Source organism: Dipteris shenzhenensis, chromosome 27, assembly GCF_047967505.1.
Source record: "Dipteris shenzhenensis isolate YYH24624 ecotype China chromosome 27, Dip_SZ_1.0, whole genome shotgun sequence".
In the NCBI taxonomy this organism is placed as follows: domain Eukaryota; kingdom Viridiplantae; phylum Streptophyta; class Polypodiopsida; order Gleicheniales; family Dipteridaceae; genus Dipteris; species Dipteris shenzhenensis.
In genome coordinates, this window is record NC_141622.1 from 11,038,915 (window position 1) to 11,060,008 (window position 21,094).

General features: G+C 43.0%; 1 protein-coding gene across 3 annotated transcripts in view; it reads left to right on the forward strand.

Annotated features, from left to right (window-relative positions):
• Window positions 1-20,578, forward strand: part of LOC147883849 (mitochondrial dicarboxylate/tricarboxylate transporter DTC-like) — a 103,385-nt gene extending 82,807 nt beyond the window's left edge. For all 3 annotated transcript variants that reach the window (XM_087398740.1, XM_087398742.1, XM_087398741.1), the window contains exon 6: window positions 19,970-20,578. In XM_087398740.1, coding sequence (XP_087254866.1) covers window positions 19,970-20,026 — 57 coding nt within the window. In that variant the 3' untranslated portion in view covers window positions 20,027-20,578. The remainder of the gene's footprint in view (window positions 1-19,969) is intronic.
• Window positions 20,579-21,094: the final 516 nt, after the last annotated feature.

Here is a 21,094-nt window from a genome sequence, read left to right on the forward strand (position 1 = left end):
AACTCAGATTGGTTAGGGGACATTGATGAGAGACGGTCCACTACTGGCTATTGCTTCTCATTGGGTTCAGCCTGTATCTCATGGCTCAGTAAGAAGCAAGAGCGAGTCTCTCTTTCCTCCAGTGAAGCAGAGTACAAAGCTGCCAATTCAGCCACTACGGAGTTAATTTGGTTAAGGAAGCTTTTGCATGACTTGCATCATGCACAAGATGGCGAAACAAACTCTATCTTCTGTGACAGCTTGAGTTGCGTTGCGATAGCCAACAATCCTGTCTTTCATGCTCACATGAAACACATTGAAAATCATTATCATTATGTACGGGATTGTATTTCTGATGGCTTCATTGATCTCATCTATTGTCCATCTGAGGACAATGTGGCGGATATCTTCACCAAAGCCCTATCAACAGATCTTTTCTTACGACATCGACATGAATGGGAATTAGAGACATTCTCACAATGTCAAGGGGGGTTGTGAAGTGATTCACAATGACATTGTTTTCATGTACTCCCATAGGTTGCATATCCATCTGGATGAATTTGTGCAACCATGGTACTTTAGGTACTGTAGGGTACACCTGAGATGTTTCTAGGGTACTTTCAGCCGTTGGACTGTTGGAGCTACCTCAAATGAAAACTGGAGAGCTGAATGTGAGAACCAGGAACGCGCACTGGAGCACCAAGCTTGCGGGTGTCTGGAAGCAAGCACGGGAATGGGCTCTAGAGATGGAAGCGCTCTGATGCCAAATGCAGGAACAAAGTGGAGACAAGTTGTGAACACAAGTGAGCAAGAGTGCACACACAAGAAAGCTCCAATAGAAATGTTCGAATGAAACAATACAAGTACTTGGTATATATAGTACCCAAGTACTACTGGTCAGCCATAGGGTTGACTTTATGCCTACAACACCATGTCTTTGTAATCTCTTGATTCACAATGACATTGTTTTCATGTACTCCCATAGGTTGCATATCCATCTGAATGAATTTGTGCAACCACGGTACTTTAGGTACTGCAGGGTACACTTGAGATATTTCCAGGGTACTTTCAGCCATATCTTTGAGGGGGGATTTGTAAGAGATTACAAAGATATGGTGTTGTAGACATGAAGTCAACCCTATGGTTGACCAGTAGTACTTGGGTACTATATATACCAAGTACTTGTATTGTGGCACTCTCCAAATTCTGCACCATGTACAATCAGCCTCAAACACTTTAACCCATTAGAGGTTAGCCAAATGCATGCATTCTAGTTCTTGGACTATTGTGTCCCTTGTAGGCATTCCACAGTGTTCACTAATCAATACAGTGCAAAGGAGAATGAACTCATTCTAGTTAACCTAAGTGAACTTTATTTGACCGAAGTCAATATAAAATATTTTTCTTTATTTCTTGGGGGAAGTACGAATGTGTGACATAGTGAAAGAAGAAGATGCCCATCTCTCAGTGCCCTTCATCAATTCACTCCCACTCCCCGGGGTCCTGTAGGAACAAAGTGGAGACAGGTTGTGAACAAAAGTGAGCAAGAGTGCACACACAAGAAAGCTCCAATACTAATTTGACCTAGTTCTTCTCCTTTTTTCTTGCCTGTGCTACTAGTCCAAAAGAAAGATAGGTCTTATCAAATGTATGTGGACTGTAGAGCCCTCAATATATAGGTTTCCAATTCCCCACATTGATGTTGTGTTGGATCGATTGAAAGGAGCCACTAGTTTCAGCAAGATTGAATTGAAGGGTGGCTCATCAGATTAAGATTCATCCCCACCAGTACATTCATAAGACTGCCTTTACGACGACTTTTGGGTTATATGAGTTCCTTGTCATGCCTTTTGGCTTAACAAATGCTCTTGCTACTTTCAATAGAATGAGGGACAGGATTTTCAGACCTGAGACATTTTACAGGTACTTTTTTTAATGGCATTCTTGTGTTCTTTGGTCAAAAGAGGAGCATAAAAAACATCTAGACATAGTGTTTCAAGAATTCAGCTTGTTCATCAATTGAAAGAAAAGTGAATTCTGTTTAGATAAAATCCATTATCTTAGCCACATCATTTTCAAGGATGGCATACGGATAGACCCCTCGAAGATCAAAGCCATCTAGGAATGGCCCGAGTTGCAAATGGTGCATGACTTGCGTAGTTTTTAGGGACACTTCGCTGATATTACAGCCCCGTTACATGACTTGACCAAGAAATTTGCAGTATTTTGATGGGGAGAATGACAAGGACAGATTTTAGCACTCTCAAGGAGAAGTTAATCACAGAGCTGATTTTTATTGTACCAGCCCTTCAATGTGGACTAAGATGCTTGTGGAGAGTGTGTTGGAGCTGCTCTTCATAAAAATGGACAGGTGGTTGCCTATGAAAGTAGGAGATTGCAAGATGACAAGAGAACATATGGGAACATATGAGAAAGAGATGTTAGCGCATTCATGCTCTTACTATCTAGAAACACTATCTTTTAGGGGCTGATTTCACGGTCAAGACAGATCATCAAAATCTCAAGTACTTCTTGACCCAACCAACCTCTTAGAAAAACACTGAGACGAGCAAAGTTTCTGTCCATATTTCATTTTCATATTGTCCATATTCCAGGAGCACCCCTTCTAAAGAGTTGTTGTGCGCCGGGTTTATTTGGCCATCCTCTTCGCCTTTTGCGGCTCCAATTTCATTTGTTAAGAAAACGGCTAAGTCAGCAGGCTATTCGTCGAATACAGGGCACTCAATAAGATTACGATCAATAATAAAATTTCAATGCCCCGCATAGAATATATCTTAGAGCACTTACATGGTGCAAAATGTTTTTCAAAGATAGACGTTAAGAGTGGTTATCAACAGGTCCAAAAATTTGACACTAACATCCCAAAGACAGCATTCAGGACAGAGCGAGCTCATTATGAGTTCGTAGTCATGCCATTTGGTCTCAGAAATACACCATCAACATTCAATAAGATGATGTTGCAGGTGTTCCTTGAACATATATGAGTGTGCATGTTCATCTTTTTAGATGATATCTTGATCTTCTCAACCACAGCGGAGCAGCACTTAGTGGATGTGCGAAAAGCTCTTCAGTTTCTGCGTGACAATTAGTCATATCTCGATGCAAAAAAAGTGAGTTTAGACAAAATCCAATATTTGGGTTATATAATGGCATTCACTTGGACCCTGAAAAGGTTGAGGCAATCACCTTCATGTTGGAATATGAAGCCAAAGTGAGTCTAAAATGAGTGTTCTAGGTGTGTTTTATAGTCTAGTGAGTCCTAGACATGCCACGTGTCATATTGGGAGTTATCCCATATACACTAATGGCTTTCTAGACTCTAGTGTCACACTATATAGTGTTGTACTTGTCTATTGTCTATGACATCAGTCAGCATCAAGCTTTATATCATGTGAGTATTTTGGTTATCATTGCCTAGCACTTGTTCTTTCATTTTCCTTTCCATTTTTCTTTTCATTATGCTTTCCACATTTCCATTCCGTTCCTAGCTAGCTACTAGATCTCTTCATGTGGTATGAGAGCCATGTTCCTTACTCTTGCTCTCTCTTTCCCTTTCCCTTTCCCTTTCCCTTTCTCTTTCCCTTCCAAGAGGTTGAGGTGAGGGAGGCCAATGAAGCTACTCTTACCTCCTCCTCCTTGGAAGGCTGCCCTCTTCTCTCCTTCCTTGAGCTCTCTTCTCCGCGCCAATATATGCCACCTCTCTTCTCCTTCCTTCAGCTACATCTTTCTATGACCTGCGGACGATGTGACGCTTTTACCAGGATCTAGAAGAAGAATCACGGCTTTGTGTCGTCAAAAAAGTTGTAGAGGATCTTGAGTACTACAAATTTTGTTTTTTCATCATTGCAATCCGAGTTTTCTGTGAAAAGTTACAACCCTTGCAAGAAGTGACGAAATTTGTTTCTACGCGCGAATTTTGTTCTGGAGCTCAATGATTTGACAGCCCAAGCATGACGCAGCCAGCTCAACGTGGAGCTGTCCATCCTCTTCATCGTTGACCTCTTCTCCAATCCGCCATTTGCTCCTTCTGCCCGACATTCTCTTGGAGCTACTGCCCGCAAGTTGGTGATCGTATTCTGTCCGCCATTCTGCTCCACATAGCTCTGCTGCCCACACAGCTATGAGCTCTTGACATTACATTGCAGTGACTCCTTCACGTGACTACTCCGACACACTCCACTACAATGATCTCTCTGATTAGTGCATTACATCGAGCTTGATGTAGACCACTCTACATCAACAAGTGACTTCTTCAACATTGCTTATTTGATCGGTGCTTGAGGTACTTCGCATTGATTGACTTCTTGATTGGTCGTGGTACCTGAGGCTTCTACTTCGACATTGGTGACTCTCCTTCCTACATTTTGAGAGTCATGTAATTTCTCCATGTAGCTACCCATGGACTTCACCGCGACACATATTTTTGGGCATTCCTACCTAGTGCTTCATCAACATCGTCATCGACTCACAGGGATGTGCACACATATGCATTAGCTACTTGAAGGACATCTTTTTCACAAAGAGATATTTTTATTTACTACTACACGCTTGATGTATTTTGGGGTCCTCTGTCCTGGGTAGTCCCCCTAAAATGATATATATTGAGTGTTTGGTTTTCATTGAGTCTAAAGGTCCTCTGCCTTGAATAGTCCTTCTAAAAAGATGTATTGCTTTTTCTATTTTGGTGTGTGCCTTCCTAACATGTCCTATTATGAAGCCAAGGGGGGATGTACTGTGGGAGCCATGTATTGGCTTTGATAGGTTTAGAGAGGGATGTATTGTGGGAGCCATGTTTTTTTTTTTTTCCACAAAATAGACTTCTATTAAGTAAGAGAAAAAACCTACGAGAGCAAGCTCTAAGCGGAATACATCATGAAATCATGAGGATAAATAAACCCCCTCAAAGTGAGGTGGAAAACAACCAAGGCTGAGGTTGAAAGTGCCACCTCAACCCTGTAGTAGTATCAGAGAAGAAAGGAGAATCCTTCCATTCCCTGAAGAAAGAAGCCCTCCTAGCTGAGGCTGCAAGGGAGTCTCCCTACATACTCGTCCATACGGCCATCAAGGTATGTACAGTGTCTCCAGCCAATGTGCGCGACGGATGAGAACCTGAGTTCCAATGCCTCTGTGCATCTGGCTCTCCAGATATGCCAGGATGCTATGCTCGCTAGAATCTCCCAAGAGGTATCCACAGAGGCATGTACAGCTGCAAAAGGAAGGTGTGCTATCACATCCAACGAACAGGACTCAACCTGATGACGTCGAATCGAGATGGCCCGAGAGGAGTCAAGTCTCTCATAGAATACCTGAGGCCCTGTAAGAGAAAGCCAAGCCACTGACCCCCATGTCATAAAGAATGGCGAGTGGCCAAAGTGACTAAAAATCCTGGCTACCCCCATCCAAATCATCCTCGCCTGTCTGCAATCCCATAAGCAATGCTAAATAGTCTCCAAAGCAGAGAGGCAACGAGGGTAAGTAAAGTCAGCTCCAAACTTGGATCTCCAAAGGTTCACTGCAATCCCACCATGGATAGAAAGCCAAAAGAAAAGAGTGATCTTTCTATTCCTGTGGGATTTCCAGAGTCTCTTCCAGAAGCACCTTTGCAAATCCGCAGTGATATCAAATGTCTCCCAATGAGGAACTCTGGAAGGTCTCCAACCTCTACTACTAAGCTGGAATCTCCTGGCATTACTGACCGTGTAACAAAAGAAGGGGATGCTCTTCTCTCGATGCCCTGCGTCAATCCACTCCCACTCTCCAAGGTCCCACTGCAAATACCTAATGGGAACTCCCCCGTAGAGCCAAAGCTTCCAAGATCCGGTGGAGAGTAGCCGGGGGTCTGGTTCGAGGAACCACTCTGAATCTGATCCCTACACCAAAAGACCTACAACCCTGATAGGCTGAAAAGCAGACTCAAGCAAGATGTCCTCTGTGGACCTGAGCAATCTGCCACCATCATGCACAGTAAAGACTAAAGCATCCTCATGTGCATCTTGAAAGGCCAAAACCTGAAGAGGAACACTGCCTCTCGTAAAAGTACCTGCCCAAGTGGAGCGAGTGGCATATCATCTGTGTCTACCCAATCCACTGGAAGGGCTGCCTCAATCTGCAAGATCCTCCATGCACTCCCTCTGAGATGTCCTGTCAACTGAGATTTGGTCTCCTCTGGAAGCTTGTGGAAAGCTTTCCATGACCCCAAATATGATGCGGGTTCCCTCTCCCACCTGGACCACTGTATGTAGAGTGAGGCACCAAATGGTCTGCCATGATCATCCAATATACTATCATTCCACATGATTAGTTGCCTATCAATCTCTTCACAAGAGGAAGGAGGAATCCTCCGAAGAGTGCTCGTGAAACTGGCCCATGCTTTCAGTACGGCAACCATGAGATGGGACGAAGGTGATCTGAGGTGTGCTGTGGTGAAAATCCACCTAATACTGCTCATCCAGTCTCCTCCTAAAGAAGGTGTGCACGTCTATATGCTGCTAATAAGAAATGCCTTCCACGGCTCCTACCTTGGCATAAGTACCCGCACCACCATCTTGCAGAGTAAAGCTCTGCACACTGTAAATCTAGATCAATGATATTGAGACCCCCTTCATGTGTAGGGAGGTTGAGGGTCTCCCAAGCCACTCTGGCTAATTCATCTGATGTGCCATCAAGCCCACTCCAAAGAAAATTTATGATCGGTCTCTTGAGCTGAGTGATGCATTCCCTAGAATGGCACCAGCATGAACAAACAAACTAGGCCGTTGCCAAGAGGACCTGGTTGACCACCACAACTCTAGAGGCAAGATCCACCAGCTTGGCTGAGCTCCAAAAAAGGAGCTTCCTCCTGATGCTCTCCAACACGGGAGCAAACTACTGCGTGGAAGAAATATCCAAGCCGACCTGGCAGCCCAAATACCTGACAGGCACACCCCTTGAACCCAAGTGAATCCTATGTCAAGCCCCCAAACTGGAGTGTCCTCATCACTGATCCAAAAGCCATTGGAGTTATGCCAATTTATCTGTGCCCCCCCCGCCAAGCAAAATAAATCCAATGCTGTCCTGAAAGAAGTGTGTCTGTGGTGTGACATCCAAGTAAACTGTTGTGTCATCTGCCAACTCACTGTCAAGTAGCTCCTCTTCCCTTCTGATGGGAAGTCTCAGCCCAAAGATGTCAGCTTGAGATCAAACTTAGACACTCATAGCTTCAGCCACGAACAAAAAAAGAAAAGGAGCAAGGGGGCATCCCTAACGGACTGATCTGGAAATCAAAAATCTCTCACCCCTTACCCCACCAATAAGTACCTGGCTGTGGGCTGATCTGTACAAAGAGGAAACACCTCTGATCCAAGCATAGTAAAGCCAAAACGTAGAAGGGTGCCCTCCAAAAAACCCCAATCTATTCTGTCGTAAGCTTATTCAAAATCCAAGAGTAGAATGGCTAGATTCTGGCCGCTCTCTGCATGGCCCACTCTGAAGCTTCCCAAAAAGAGATAATGTTATCAAAAATGCTTCTGCCATGCACAAATCCCGTTTGAGTGTCATGAATAAGATCTAGGATAAGGGGCTGCAGTCGGAGGCTGATTGCCTTGGCTAGAATCTTGTAACATGTCCCGAAAAGTGTGATAGGCCTCCACTGGGACACTAAATTTCTGCAACCTCCTTTCGGGATAAGGTGGATGAGACCCGTTGTGAGCGTCCCGGGCATCTCGCCAGAGTCCCAAAGGCCCTGCAGGGCTGATGTAATGTAGTCTCCGATCATATCCCACAATGTAATGAAAAAAGAAGGGGTGAGGCCATCTGAACCTGGGCACTTGCCCTCGTGAAGGGTTGAAAGTGCAGTCCTAACTTCTATGTTGGTGAAAGGTGCATCAAGCAAAACATGGATATCCGGTTTCACCAACAAGGGGATGCTCTGCCAAATAACCTGTCTAGCATCCTCTCCATCTCGTGTGTTAGGATCTGTAGTAAGAAGGGCGGCATAAAAATCTGAAGCTATGCGCATGACATCATCTGGATCTGTCTGTAAAACCCCACGTGAGTCAATAAGCTGGGATACACTCTCTCTACTATTTCTAGGGCCAAGAGTAGAGAAAAAGTGTTTATTGACTCTGCCACCCATCTGAATTGAGACGGACTTCCGTGCATGAAAGGGATACTCTGCTCTCTGATCAAGCAATATCTGCTAATGATCCTTTGTTGCAGCAAGGCGCTCCTGAATCCAAGCATCTGAAGGCCGTTTTCGCTCTTCCCTCTGCAAAGCTGCCAACTGCTGGCAAACACCAATCTCACGTCTGAGAATCTCTTGGTACAAGCAACTGAGTGGTAGAAGTCGCTAATACCAGAAAGGGTAGCAACTACATGTGATGGATATGGCTGCCCACGCTGGACATGAGAAACCCATATCTGCAGGGCTGCCTCTGTAAGGTCCTTCTCTCTGTACAAGGCATCTGGAATCCTGATGCTGGCAGACCGGCCTCTCAAGTGAGGCTTTGAGATAGCCAGCACAACAGGAAAGTGGTCTGAAGTGGAAACCCCAGTAGCAATGCATATCGATCCATCTGTCTAGTGCCCAATCATCTACATAGAATCTGTCAATGCGTGCATGAATAGGCATCTGCTACCTTCTGTTCGACCAAGAGAACAGGAGGGACTGTGGCTGAATAAGAAAGGCATCGTCCAACCAAGTATCTCTGCCACAGTAGTGAAAAAGGAAGGCATCCCAAGCTGCTCTTTCCAAAGAGTTAAGTCCTCCTTCTCTACCCCCTTTTTTGTCTGATGGTAACTCAACCATGTTAAAGTCACCTCCAATCGCCCATGAATCTGCAATGGGGGCCTAGGAGAGCAAATCCTTCCACATAATGACACGTTCCTCTCTAATGTTGGAGGCATACAGGTTAAGGAAACTAACCTTATGCTCTCCAATCAAGAGAATGATCCACTGAGCCCTATAGGGAATAATGACTCTGTGTCCAACAACTAAGGGGAGAACCGATTGCAAAACTGAAATAGAAGTGCCCCCCCTAGTTCCCAAGGCAGGCGACCAAAAAGTATGGCCAGAAAGCAACTTGCTTGATTTGGCACAATCTCTAGAATCCAGTTTGTGCTCTTGAATAAATAAGATATCTATGGAACCCCTAGTAACACCTGGATGAAGCTGATCCTAAATCAGCTGTCTACGGCGGCGATGTGGGACGCCACCTAGGCCCTGTATGTTCTAGCTAATAATCCTCATCGACGAGAGGATGTAGAGTGGAACACCTTACCCAACCTAGTGGTGGAAACAGACCCCTCAACAGGGGAAAACCTCCTGCTCGAGGAGCGAGGAATGGAACCAAGTGGCGGAAAATCAACAGGGGAAAGAACCCTGTCACTTGACGAAGAAGCCCTGTCAACAGGAAACACAATAACTGGCTCACCAAAAGTAGAGGGCACAAACTCCTTTTCTGGGAAATCTGAAGCATCTGCTAGAGCTGAAAATGAGTTCATGTGAATCAGGCCAGACACCGGAGTGCGATGTTGAGTTCATCGTAACTAACCAGACTAACTGGTTCTGGTCTGGTAACGAAATTTGAAGCATCTGCCAGAGTTGAAGATGAGTTCCTATGAATCTATGGTTTCAACACAAATGTGTCCATATTCTGCAACGTCTTCTCTCCTCATAAAGATGGACCAAGGTAGTAAATAAGGGAAAAATACATAACATACATTTGGCTTTGAATTTGTATTTCTATAGCTGTTGATAAACCCGGTCACATTGCCATGCCGAACATCACCAACAATGTACACCATATCCTCCATAGAAACATAAGGGTCCTCTTGGATAGAGTACTTCTTTAGCCTTGGTCTAACTTCACACAGTTATTTCCAATCTCGATATTTATATTTGTCACGTCCATAATGGAGAATAGTAGTGGCTCTCTTAATGGAATCATGCACAAATAAGTCGTGGCCAGCACCTGTATAATAGATGACTCATGTACCTCAAAATTCACATTTTCAATCCGAAAGACTTCCTTGATGGGGATAGGAAACTTTGGTGTTCCAAGTGGATCACATTCTGGTATGTACATACTCAGAAAAGATTTTAAAGTATATCTATATGCATGGCAAATAACAACCCAATTAGCCTAAAAAACATTAAAGTAGCTTGAGACAAAATCAAAGGAAAATTTGGCATATGTAACTCTATGGAAAATGTGCATTTAGAAGTCTCTTTAGAAAGTCATCCTAGGACGATGGAATTGGAGGCTCTCTCTTAATCTCTCTCCCTCTCTTCCTTCTCTTTCTCTCCTTCTCTCTCTGCCAAACTTCCATCCAAATCACTCAACTGATAAGATCCATTTGAATACTTCTTAAACACACTGAAAGGACCCACCCACTTTGTCACAAATTCAGTCTTGAAAGTACTATCCAGTTTACTGTCATATCTTAATACAAAGTCTCCTTCTTTGATGTTCTTATCCTTATACTTCAAATTAGCTTTCATTTGATTCTTTTCTTGAGTCTGAGCATAGTGTTCAACTGCTTTTCATTCTATCAAGCTGAGCTTCCTGTAGTTCAACCAACCTTCTTTCATACTCGGTGTTAGGTTCTTCATCCATTTTCATGAGCAACTTCAGAGCTGGAATTTCTACTTCCAATGGCAACATAGCTTCTTTTCCATATACAAGATGAAAAGGAGAAAACTGTGTACCTTCCTTGACTGCTATTCGGTAAGCCCACAGTGCTTGTGGCACAACTTGATCCCAGCTTTTCCCATGCATCTTCATGATCTTACTCATCATATTAATCAACTCTCCGTTGAAATATTCATTCTTACTATTACACTGAGGATAATAAGGAGTAGCATATCTATGCTTAATTCTGAGCTTATCACATAACAAGTCAACCAACTCACTCCTAAATCCAGGCCCTTTATCACTTACCAATTCCAAAGGCATTCCAAATCTACAACATATCTTCATATATGAACTTGCTCACTTGTTTAGCATTGACTGAAGCAACTGCCCGTGCTTCTGCCCATCTTGAAAGATACTCCACCGCAGTGAGAATGTAACACTTACCTCCTGAAGTCATGGGAAGTGGACCGATTGCATCAATCCCCCACTTCTCGAATATGTTGTATGCTATGATGAGATTTCTCAACTCTGGATGTAATACTCTTCTTCCCATCTGTTGGCATTGTAAACAGGATCTACACCAATGCTTTATATCTCTCTGTAGAGAGGGCCAGATATACCCTTCCATTAGTATCTTTCTTAGCATTGTCTTGAATGCGAAATGTCCGCCACAAATCCCCTCATGATTTGCCTCAAGCACATGCATGATCTCAGCTTGCCATGGGATTCTTCTCAAGACTAAATCTGCACCCTTCATATACAAAACATCGTCAATAAGACAATAAGACTCACAAGTCTTAACAAATCTATACCTCTTTTCTTTCGGAACCTCTTCTGGCACTTTTCCTGTGAGCAAGAAAGCCTCCACATTCGAAAGATACTCTCTCCCTCTATACAAAGGTTCTTGAACTTTTACTACACACACCTGAACATTTTCCTCTCCACAAGCAGCATCATGTGTCTCATGATTCAAGTTTCTGTCCACATGCTGTAACAACCATGCATCAAAATGTCTGAGTAACTTTTTAACAATGCTAACCCAATTCTTTAAATGTTCATGCTTTATCTTCCACACCCCCAGAATCTGTTTTACAACCAGCATTGAATCACCTTTTATAATCAATCTTTTTATTCCCATGTTCAAACATGATTGCAAGCCTTCAACTAAAGCAGCATATTCAGCTTCATTATTACTGCTTATCTTCAAGGGAAAACCTAATTTCCGAATTACCTTACCATCAAGATCATAGACAACCATTCCACCGGTTGCTTTGTCAATACTCTTCATGTAAGAACCATCAAAGAACAAGGTATAGCTGTCTTCTAAACTTTTTTCCTGCACTCTCTCAGTATGATATTCCACTTCCTTGACTAAAATAGGGGTATCTTTGTAAGTAAGCAAATCGGCCAGGGTTGCTCTGGTTGAATTCTGTACCAGGAAAGTAAAAGTGTACTACTGCAATTCTGTTATCCATCTCACCATACTTCGTGAAAAATTAATACCATTCACAAGTTGTGGCAACAGAGTACAACTGGTAAGTACCACAAAAGAATGAGGCAATAAATAATTCCGAAATCTTCTACATGCAAATACAAAGCTAGCTAATACCAATTCAACAGCTGAATACTTCTTCTCTACTTCACTTTTTACCCTACTAGCAAAAAACACGGGCCTCATTTACCTTGATTGCTCTCCCTGCTGCAATAAAATGGCTCCCAATGCATCTGGCCCTACTGAAGGATTGACATAGAAAGTCTTATCGAAATCAGGAGCTTTAACACTTGACACTCTTCCAACAATCTCTTTGATTGCTTCAAAAACCTCTCCACATTCACTTGTCCATTGCAAAGGCACTTTCTTCACTGCTTGTTGTAATGGATACAAAACTTGAGAGAGCATAGAAATGAATCTGGAAAGATACTTAACCTTTTGCAAGAAAGTATGCAACTGCCTTGTCTCTGTTGGAGGTGCTAGAGTAACGAATGCTTTAATCTTCTCAGGGTCTGGCTCTATTCCATTCTCAAAAACAACATGATCCAATACTTTAATACTTGGCCGTGCCAACTTACATTTTTTGGGATTAAGTTGTCCTCCACTATCATCAATTCTCCCAAGTACTTGATCCAACTTGGAACAATGATCCTTCCGATCACTAAAAATACAAATATCATCAATAAAAGCCTTGCAAAATTTATCAAGAAAAGGGACAAGTACCTCATTTGTGTTCTCCTGATAATGCGAGGGAGCATTCTTCAAACCAAAAGGCATCTTCTTATAAGAAAAGCAGCCCCAGGGAGTAATGAAAGTTGTCTTTGTCTGGTCTTCAGGAGCAATTGCAATCTGAAAATAGCCCGAATACCCATCACATAAACTATACATCTCATGACCGGCTATCTTATCCAATATGTCATCCACATGTGGGAGAGGATAGAGATTACTCTTCGTCATAGCATTCAACGGTTTGTAATTAACACATACTCTCCATCGTCCATCTTTCTTTGGTACGATAACCACAGGGCTGGCCCAGTCAAAGTGAACAATGGGAAAAATTATATCAGCCTTAAGCAACTTGACCACCTCCTCTCGACGTATCCTCACTTGCTCAGGACTCAATCTTTTCATTTTCTGAAATACCGGCCTTGCATCTTCTTTTAATTCAATCTTCAAAGGCTTCCCTTTAAACCCTCTAATCTCTTCATACGATGTGATAAATAAATAGGGATACCTGCGCAACATGGCTGAATACTCTTCCTTTTCTTTCAGAGTAAGATCTGGATTAATCATTTGCTGTACTAATTCCTGTGTTGAGATAGGTGCCTCTTTAGATTGCATAAACTCCTCCATTGCTTCAAATCTGTCCTCTTCTAACTGATGTACAGTTTCAGCCTGCTCCTTTGTACCCAAAAAGTTCACTCCCTCAATGAAAGCAACCTGAGCTTCATCACTGTCAGAAGTAGTACTACTTTCTTCTTCACTCGTGGTCTCACTCTGCTTTTCTTCTTCTTCGATTGGGCTTGATATCTCAGCATGACTTACCATATCAAAACTGAACTTTTTACCATTAGATGTATATATTGAGATTATTCCCTTCCCCCAATTTTGAATAGCTCCCACTTTTCTCAACCAAGGTCTGCCTAAAATGAGAGGGTAAGCACCCATACCTGCCGGCATAACATGACAATCTATTCTGCAATGCACATTGAAGACTTCCACATCCAAATCCTTCACTACCCCCAAACTCTTCACTCTAGCGTGGTTGGCCATTCTTATTCGGAAGTGAGAAGGATCAGTAACCTCCAAACCCAACCTCTCAACGCAAGATTGAGTCATCACACATATCTGGGCACCTCCATCAATGTATGCTTCTCCAAGCTCATATCCTTTATGCCATGCCTCCACCGAAGGGCAAATATCAGGAAGTTCCAAAATAGACATAATATTTTTTGCTACTTTATGTACAACTCTCTTCTTACCTGGATTTACAGCTTTCCTCCATTCTCTCTTCAGCCTTGGATAGAGCCCAACCATCTGTGCAAAAGTAACATCCACCTTTCTGTTAGACAAATCAGCAATCAAATCATATTCAGCTTGCTCCTTTCCCAAGGGATAATCAGCTGTTCTGTACTTCTGTCTGGGCTTCCTTACCTTTTTCCTCTAGTAAGTAACAACATCTTTAGCCTGCTTACTCTTTTACACTTGGCTCTCCTTCTTCATCCCTGTCTCTCTTCCCAAGAGGCAAAACATCCAAATCACTCTCTTCCAATCCAAGCACGCTGACAAACTTACCTTTCCCCTTATCTTCAAAAGAAACCTTCTTTACTCCGTTACTACTTGAAGGTCCATGCTCTTTTATCTCCACTCCATGATCAGTTGACCTATCTTTTAAATCTGAAGGAAGTGGGTACATATCACCGCCAACTCTGGGGGGCTTATCACATTGTGTCCCCAATCTAGACAATTGAAGCATTGCACATACGGAGCATACACTCCCCGTCCTCTTCCGCCTTGCAAAGGTGCTTGAACACTTGAATTGGATGCATTACCTGCTCCTCTACCACCTGGAGTCCGACCTCGTCCTCTTCCTGCCATAAGGTTTAAACTGAGATTCTTCATTAAGTCAGCCATTTCATGAATTTCATCCTTCATTGATCCCTCTTTCTTTTCTTCTGGCCTCACTGGCTCAATTACATTCTGCACAGGCATCTCCATAACAGAAGGAACAACGGGCACGCCATACTCCAACTGAATTATCCTTCTTTGCTTCCTCTCTTTCTCCTTAGCCACTCTCAGGGCTTCCTCAAAAGTTGGCAGGTCCTTCACCTCAACCTTCACCCGAATCTCAAGCTTTAATCCTGCAATAAATCTATCCTTCTTTATGACACGAGGTGGTACCTCTGGCAAAAGAATTGACTGCCATTTATTCCACATGACCATAAATCTACTCACATAATCATCCACAGTTTGGTCTTTCCTTTGATACAAAGCACATAACTCCCTCCATACTCCATCTGGATCCCTGGTACATGAAAACCGTGCTAAAAAACTACTTCTTACCTCTCTATAAGTGAGATTCCTGCGTTCTCCTTGCTCATTTTGAGAACTGGCCTGAAATTCCTGCAACCATGTACGGGCTTCTCCCATCAAGCAAAAAAATAAAATTTGCAGCAACACTTCGGGTGCATTTCTGTCTTTTATGAGAGCTGTGAACTCCATACTCTCAATAAACTTTTCGGGGTCTTCATTGGGTAAACCATAAAATCTTGCAAATTCTTGAGCCATTTTCCAAGATCACTGAGTACTCCTTGACTTGGGTGGACTTTCACTCACCAAAACAAAGACTCTGTCCCCAGCAGGATCGCCAACACAATGATATGAAAAAAAAAGAAACACAAGATTGTCCTCAGACAAACACAAAATGACTCAGTACTTTACTGCTAACCCCATACAATCATATCCACTTCTTCAGAATCCAACTCTAGAGACAAAATCATATCTTCAGGATCTCCTCCGGGATCAATATTGTAATGTGGTAGCTCTCAAGGTAGAGCTTATGCACCGACTCTCAGAGCGGGTATCCAGAGCACACAAGTAACAAGTCAACCTCCCACACAATCTGACTAGAACACGCACAGACTCTTTGAAAGAGGGGAAAGACTACACAGCCCAGAACAGACTGAACTCAGAACTGAACTTTCCCCCCAAAAAAAACTCAGAAAACAGTCAGCCTCAGAATACTATGAACCCACAGCCCACTGCTCAATGGCCAGCAAGACCCCCAAGCCCACAAGCTGTTCAAAAGAAGAACTGGCGGGTACAATCATCTGTAAACCTGCAGGTACATTCACCGTACAAGCAGCCGTACAATCATACGTACGACAGTAGGTACTTACACCCCGTACAACCACACACAGTAATCCGTACAGTCTGCATTGAATGACGTCCATCCTCCGTACAGCTCGTAGAAGACATCTTTAATGATCCGTACATGCCCGTTCAGCCTGCAATCAAGGCACCGTACTACCAGCCCATACCAATCAGCAATTAAGGCCCGTACGGCTCGTACAGCAGCCTGTACAAAGTCTGCGCTTGAGATTCCGTACCAGCCCGTACGGAAATTTATTGTCCGTCTGTACGTCGCTGTATCAACAGCATTAGCTAGCATTCAATTGCTCCTTCCGTACACGATCCCCTGCATCAGCCCATAGCAATCTCCTTTGCAGCCCGTACAAAGCCCGTACGGCTCTTTCCAGCCCTCAACCCATGCACGTCACCCGATGCAAGGCTACCCTTGTTCTCAGAGCTCATGAAGCTCCCTTCTCTTCTTTAGTCACACAATTCCCACACACATTAGCATGCACATTAGGGCTTGCATGCTCCCCCATATACACACATGAAAAGCCCCTTGACATGGGCACCAGAACACATCAAATTCCCATAACATATAAGACCACAGTGACTCAGGAAAATATAAAAAAACCCTTCATGACATTTCATTTGACCACACACTGGACACCCTTGCTCTGGAGGTCTGGTGCAACCACATTGCATTTCATCATTTCCCTGATAAGTCCCTGCAAAAAACTTTTAGCCTTTCAAGTTCAAAATAAAAAGGTATTTTACATGTGCAGCCAGTTACATTGGCTTATTCACACGCAACCCGCAAATTAACACTATCATGTGTTCAGTGTCTACCCTCATGCACAATCTATGTGGAGAAAAATATATACAAATTTTATCCTATCAGCGTATATTCTTATCTTCAACCATTTGCTGGAATAGCCACCTCCTTCCAAGGAGGGCCTTGGAGATTTGGTGCCCAGTTCTGGGACAAAGCCACGTAGTTTGCATTCAGTGGGATAGATCTTGCTTTGGAGGTTTTCAACCATGGCGAGCTCATTGTGGAATGGGATGTATGGATGGGTTAATGAAGTTAGTATGCCAAGATTGGGATCTAAATGTTACTGCATTTGCATGTGAATAATAGATGGAGTAGTCTAGGTCTATGCGGCATCATGCTAAAGGGGCGCTTCTCGCTCACATTGTACCAGACACCACCACTAAACACCCAAGTCTACGTCCACACCCTTGGGGAAATCCACCTGAAAGGTGGTAGTATGGCTGTGTGCTCAGCTCACATCCTTCTTACCCTGAGCCATCCTCAAGTATTTGCATCATATGGTCTTCATCAGAGGATTAAATGAGATTCACAAGGCAAACTCTGCCAATTGGACTTCAACCTTCTTCTCCAAGTTTTGGTAACAACTTAAGGGTCATCCCAATGGGCAAACCCATTGCAAATTACATGGACATCTATGCTATTCCAACTAAAATTGGTAGGGTGAGTAGTTGCTTGGCCCACTGATTTCTAAGGATCCCTCAACTCCGGAGCCCCTCAGACTACAAGTCCCAGTGGACTTTGGCAACCAACATAATCAAAATTACACCATACACTATTGCAGGCTGCCACCGAGCAGCACCAGCAATCAATAGTAGCACCACCAAGAATTCCAGTGAGCGAGACTGTAGCAATTTCCTCAAGTTAAAGCATGCTCCATTCAATCACCCTTGCCTCTGTAGCAAACAGACCACCCAGACAATGTCCAAGCTTTGATAGCCATAGCGACTCCTCAGTAGTCCCGGAAGAATCCAAGCTAGTATCACCTCAAGAAGCACAACCCCTAGTCTTATTCAACGTCACCAGCAACTATGCAAGACATTGCCGATGTTCTAACTGGTGACTCCATTGACACTTTGCCGGGGCTCAAGAAGCACAACCCCTAGTCTTATTCAAGGCCACCAGCAACCATGCAAGACATTGCCGATGTTCTAATTGACGACTCTTTTGGCACTTTGCTGGGGCTCTTTCCCTTCTCCAAGTTGGTAACCCACAATCAAATGGAGGAAGTATGGGCCGACTTGTACAATTAAGCATCAAAGGCAATTAATGCCTTACACACATTGCAATCAACGGGATCCCCCATCAAGTGGTTCATTTCAATGTCATCCGAATAGAGTGTTGAAAGTCCTAGATCTTGCTTGCTCAAGCTTAGCGGACTAATGAAGGCCTGGACAATTTGTTACTCAAAGCGGCCAGACAACAACTCCTCCATGACAAAGTTGGAAAATACCAAGGACATTGCAAGTTGCAAAGCAAGAAAAATTCGATCACAAATCGAACCACGGCCATAGCACGATCTCCAGCCCTTGATGTGATCACCCTCATTCAAGAACGTGACTCCTTGTGGGAACAACTCACCACCCTTCAAGCAAACTGGGTAGACAAATCAAGATGCTAGCCAAGTCATTGACTTGGTCTAGCAAACCACAAACCCCTTATGCTGCAATAGGGTAAGGACCTCGATTTAGTCAAGAGCATGTCACAAAGCCAGTTCAAAGACCCGCTTCAACTCAACCCAACCAAAGCTCCAACGACACAACTAAGGGATTGACGTAGACTGAAAGCAAAGCCTTATCCCCTCTTTCATCACACTACACAAATACGGTGTATGGTTTGAGTTCCTCAGGGAGACCAAGATCCCTAGGATCATCAGCCTCTCCGACCCATCTAAATTCGAGCCTCAGCCACACGAGCTCCCAAGGACGAGAGCAGCCCAAGCAATGCCTCAGGGAGATCACAATGGCTCAGCCACTTCCAAGCATCAAGGTTGAAGATGACTTGCAGGCCCAACCCTTCCAGAAGAGCGTCTGGGCATTTTGAGGTCCCTTCCAGAGAAAGAGAGTATCCACATCAAGCATGTGCACTTGGAAGGAGCGCACACGACAAACAACAACATGCAGACAGAAGCACTAGTAATCGTAAACTAAGTCATCTCCCTGACCTACAGCCTTGTCTTGGTTCGCCTCTATGACAAGCAATTGCAGGCCTTCAATCTCTGACAGAAAACCATTGCCCTGTGAGAACGCATTAAAGATAAGGAGGCAAGAAAATTTATTTGAGCCGAGATTAAGGCCTTGTTTAAGCCGGTAATGAATGTTATGTCAAGTGGTAAGGGTGACGAACTCCTTGGAGAAAGTTAACTAAAGAAAAATCATGGTGACGAACTCCTTGTTTATTTGAGCCAAGATTAAGAATCCAAGCTAGTATCACCTCAAGAAGCACAACCCCTAGACTAAGAACCCTGGGATAAGCAATAAATCATGGAAAATTAACCCATGCCCACAAGTTAGCATAGGAATACTAAGTCATGCCCTAGGGTTTACCCCTTAGTAAAAGGACCCCTAGGACAAGTATGGAAAAGTCATCCCTGGGAGCGGTGAAACATGAACCCCATCAAGAGTCACAAAATCAAATTCTCCTCTACTTTAACTATACTCAAGCAAAGCCTGATTACATTGGATTAAAGCCTGCTTATCCGCTTTCAAATAGTGGATGCCCTATAAATTTATCATGTCATGGTTTCTTCTTGACAAATTTCTCAAGAATCTTATGGTTAATTATCTTCTTTATTTTTTATTTTTTAGAAAGAACCTTCTGTTAAGAAAAGACAATGTACAGATTGCACATTGTTTTAGCATTCTTATGTTCAGTTTTAGCATTCTTATGTTCTGTTAAGAAAAGCCTGATTCTCTATGACTATACAAATCTTATCTCTATCGCCAGCATTTTCCCTTGTTTATTTCGAAGGATAGTACTTACACCATTATTGGTACAGCTGTTGTTTTTGTGGTTGGAAATCAGTCCAGGAGATGATCTCCCATGGTTTGAAACGGTTACATTAAGGTGCTATAAGATCAGTATCTATTGGTTCTTTGGGTCTAGATTAGAAATCTTTTTTTTCCTTTTTTTTTCTAAATATTTAGATTAATTCTGAATGGATCCTTGTTTTATCTGCAGATGACATGGATGTTTCTGGACCAGATTGAAAAATTAGAACAGAAACTTGGGCTGTAGTGCAGTCATCTTGTGAGACTTTTAGCATTCACAATAGGGGTGACATCTCACCACTGGCAATGATATGCTTGAACGCTTCTTTTATAAGGCTCCATGATTATGACGGCCACTCATACAGAGTCAGTCGAAGAAAGTCTTACATACCATCATAGAGAAAACAAGTGATTGCTCTCAATAGGTCTGTGGCGATCAAATGAAATTTTGTAGTAGAAGACTATATGTGTAGTTGCATTTACATATCATAAGCAAAAATAAGGAGTCTATTTAACTGGAGCCTGAATACATTCAGAACTTTCATGTAACTATCTGTAGGTTATGTAATGAAGTAGACAGTTCATAGTTTCAAATTGGGGCCTGAATCAAATATCCCATTAATCCACTCTTGCCTTGTAACTTAATTTTCATCTGTTCATGGTATATATTTTGGATAAGACTCAAGAACATCCAAGCTTAGGAAGATTTTACATTTCAAACATTTATAATCCATTAACATTATTATATCTCTTCAAGATCGATATATACTCTCATAGGAAGAACAATGTATATCAAGATCAGAGGACAGCTCAGCTCATGGAGCTCTTTTTTACTTTTGCCCTTCCTGAGAGCATATGTTTGTACTCGCAATGCACCGTTTTCTCTTATTTCAAACAAAACTTCATCTTACGATTAGGAATGTGAGGGGATGAATCGCAGGATTATAGATTGTACTGCTCGTCTCCGCTGTAATGAAATATACTATCATGAAGACCTATCATGAAGACCTCTAGCAAGGGGAATCCTAGTGAGAGCCCAGCATTTACATGTGTAATTTTGTAACATTTGACAACTCATGCACTGGAGACCAATATAACCTTGAGAGACCATCAAATTTGCACGTATTGAAATGCTCTCTCTCTCTCTCTCTCTCTCTCTCTCTCTCTCTCTCTTACTGCGAAGCTTAGCATTCACAAAGATCATTGTCTATGGATATCAAAGGCGGGCTTCATCGTCCTGCCAGGCCACACAGAAATCCACCTCTCGCTCTCTTAGTATTTCAATCAGTTTTTCCAGGTTTCCTCACACTGATTA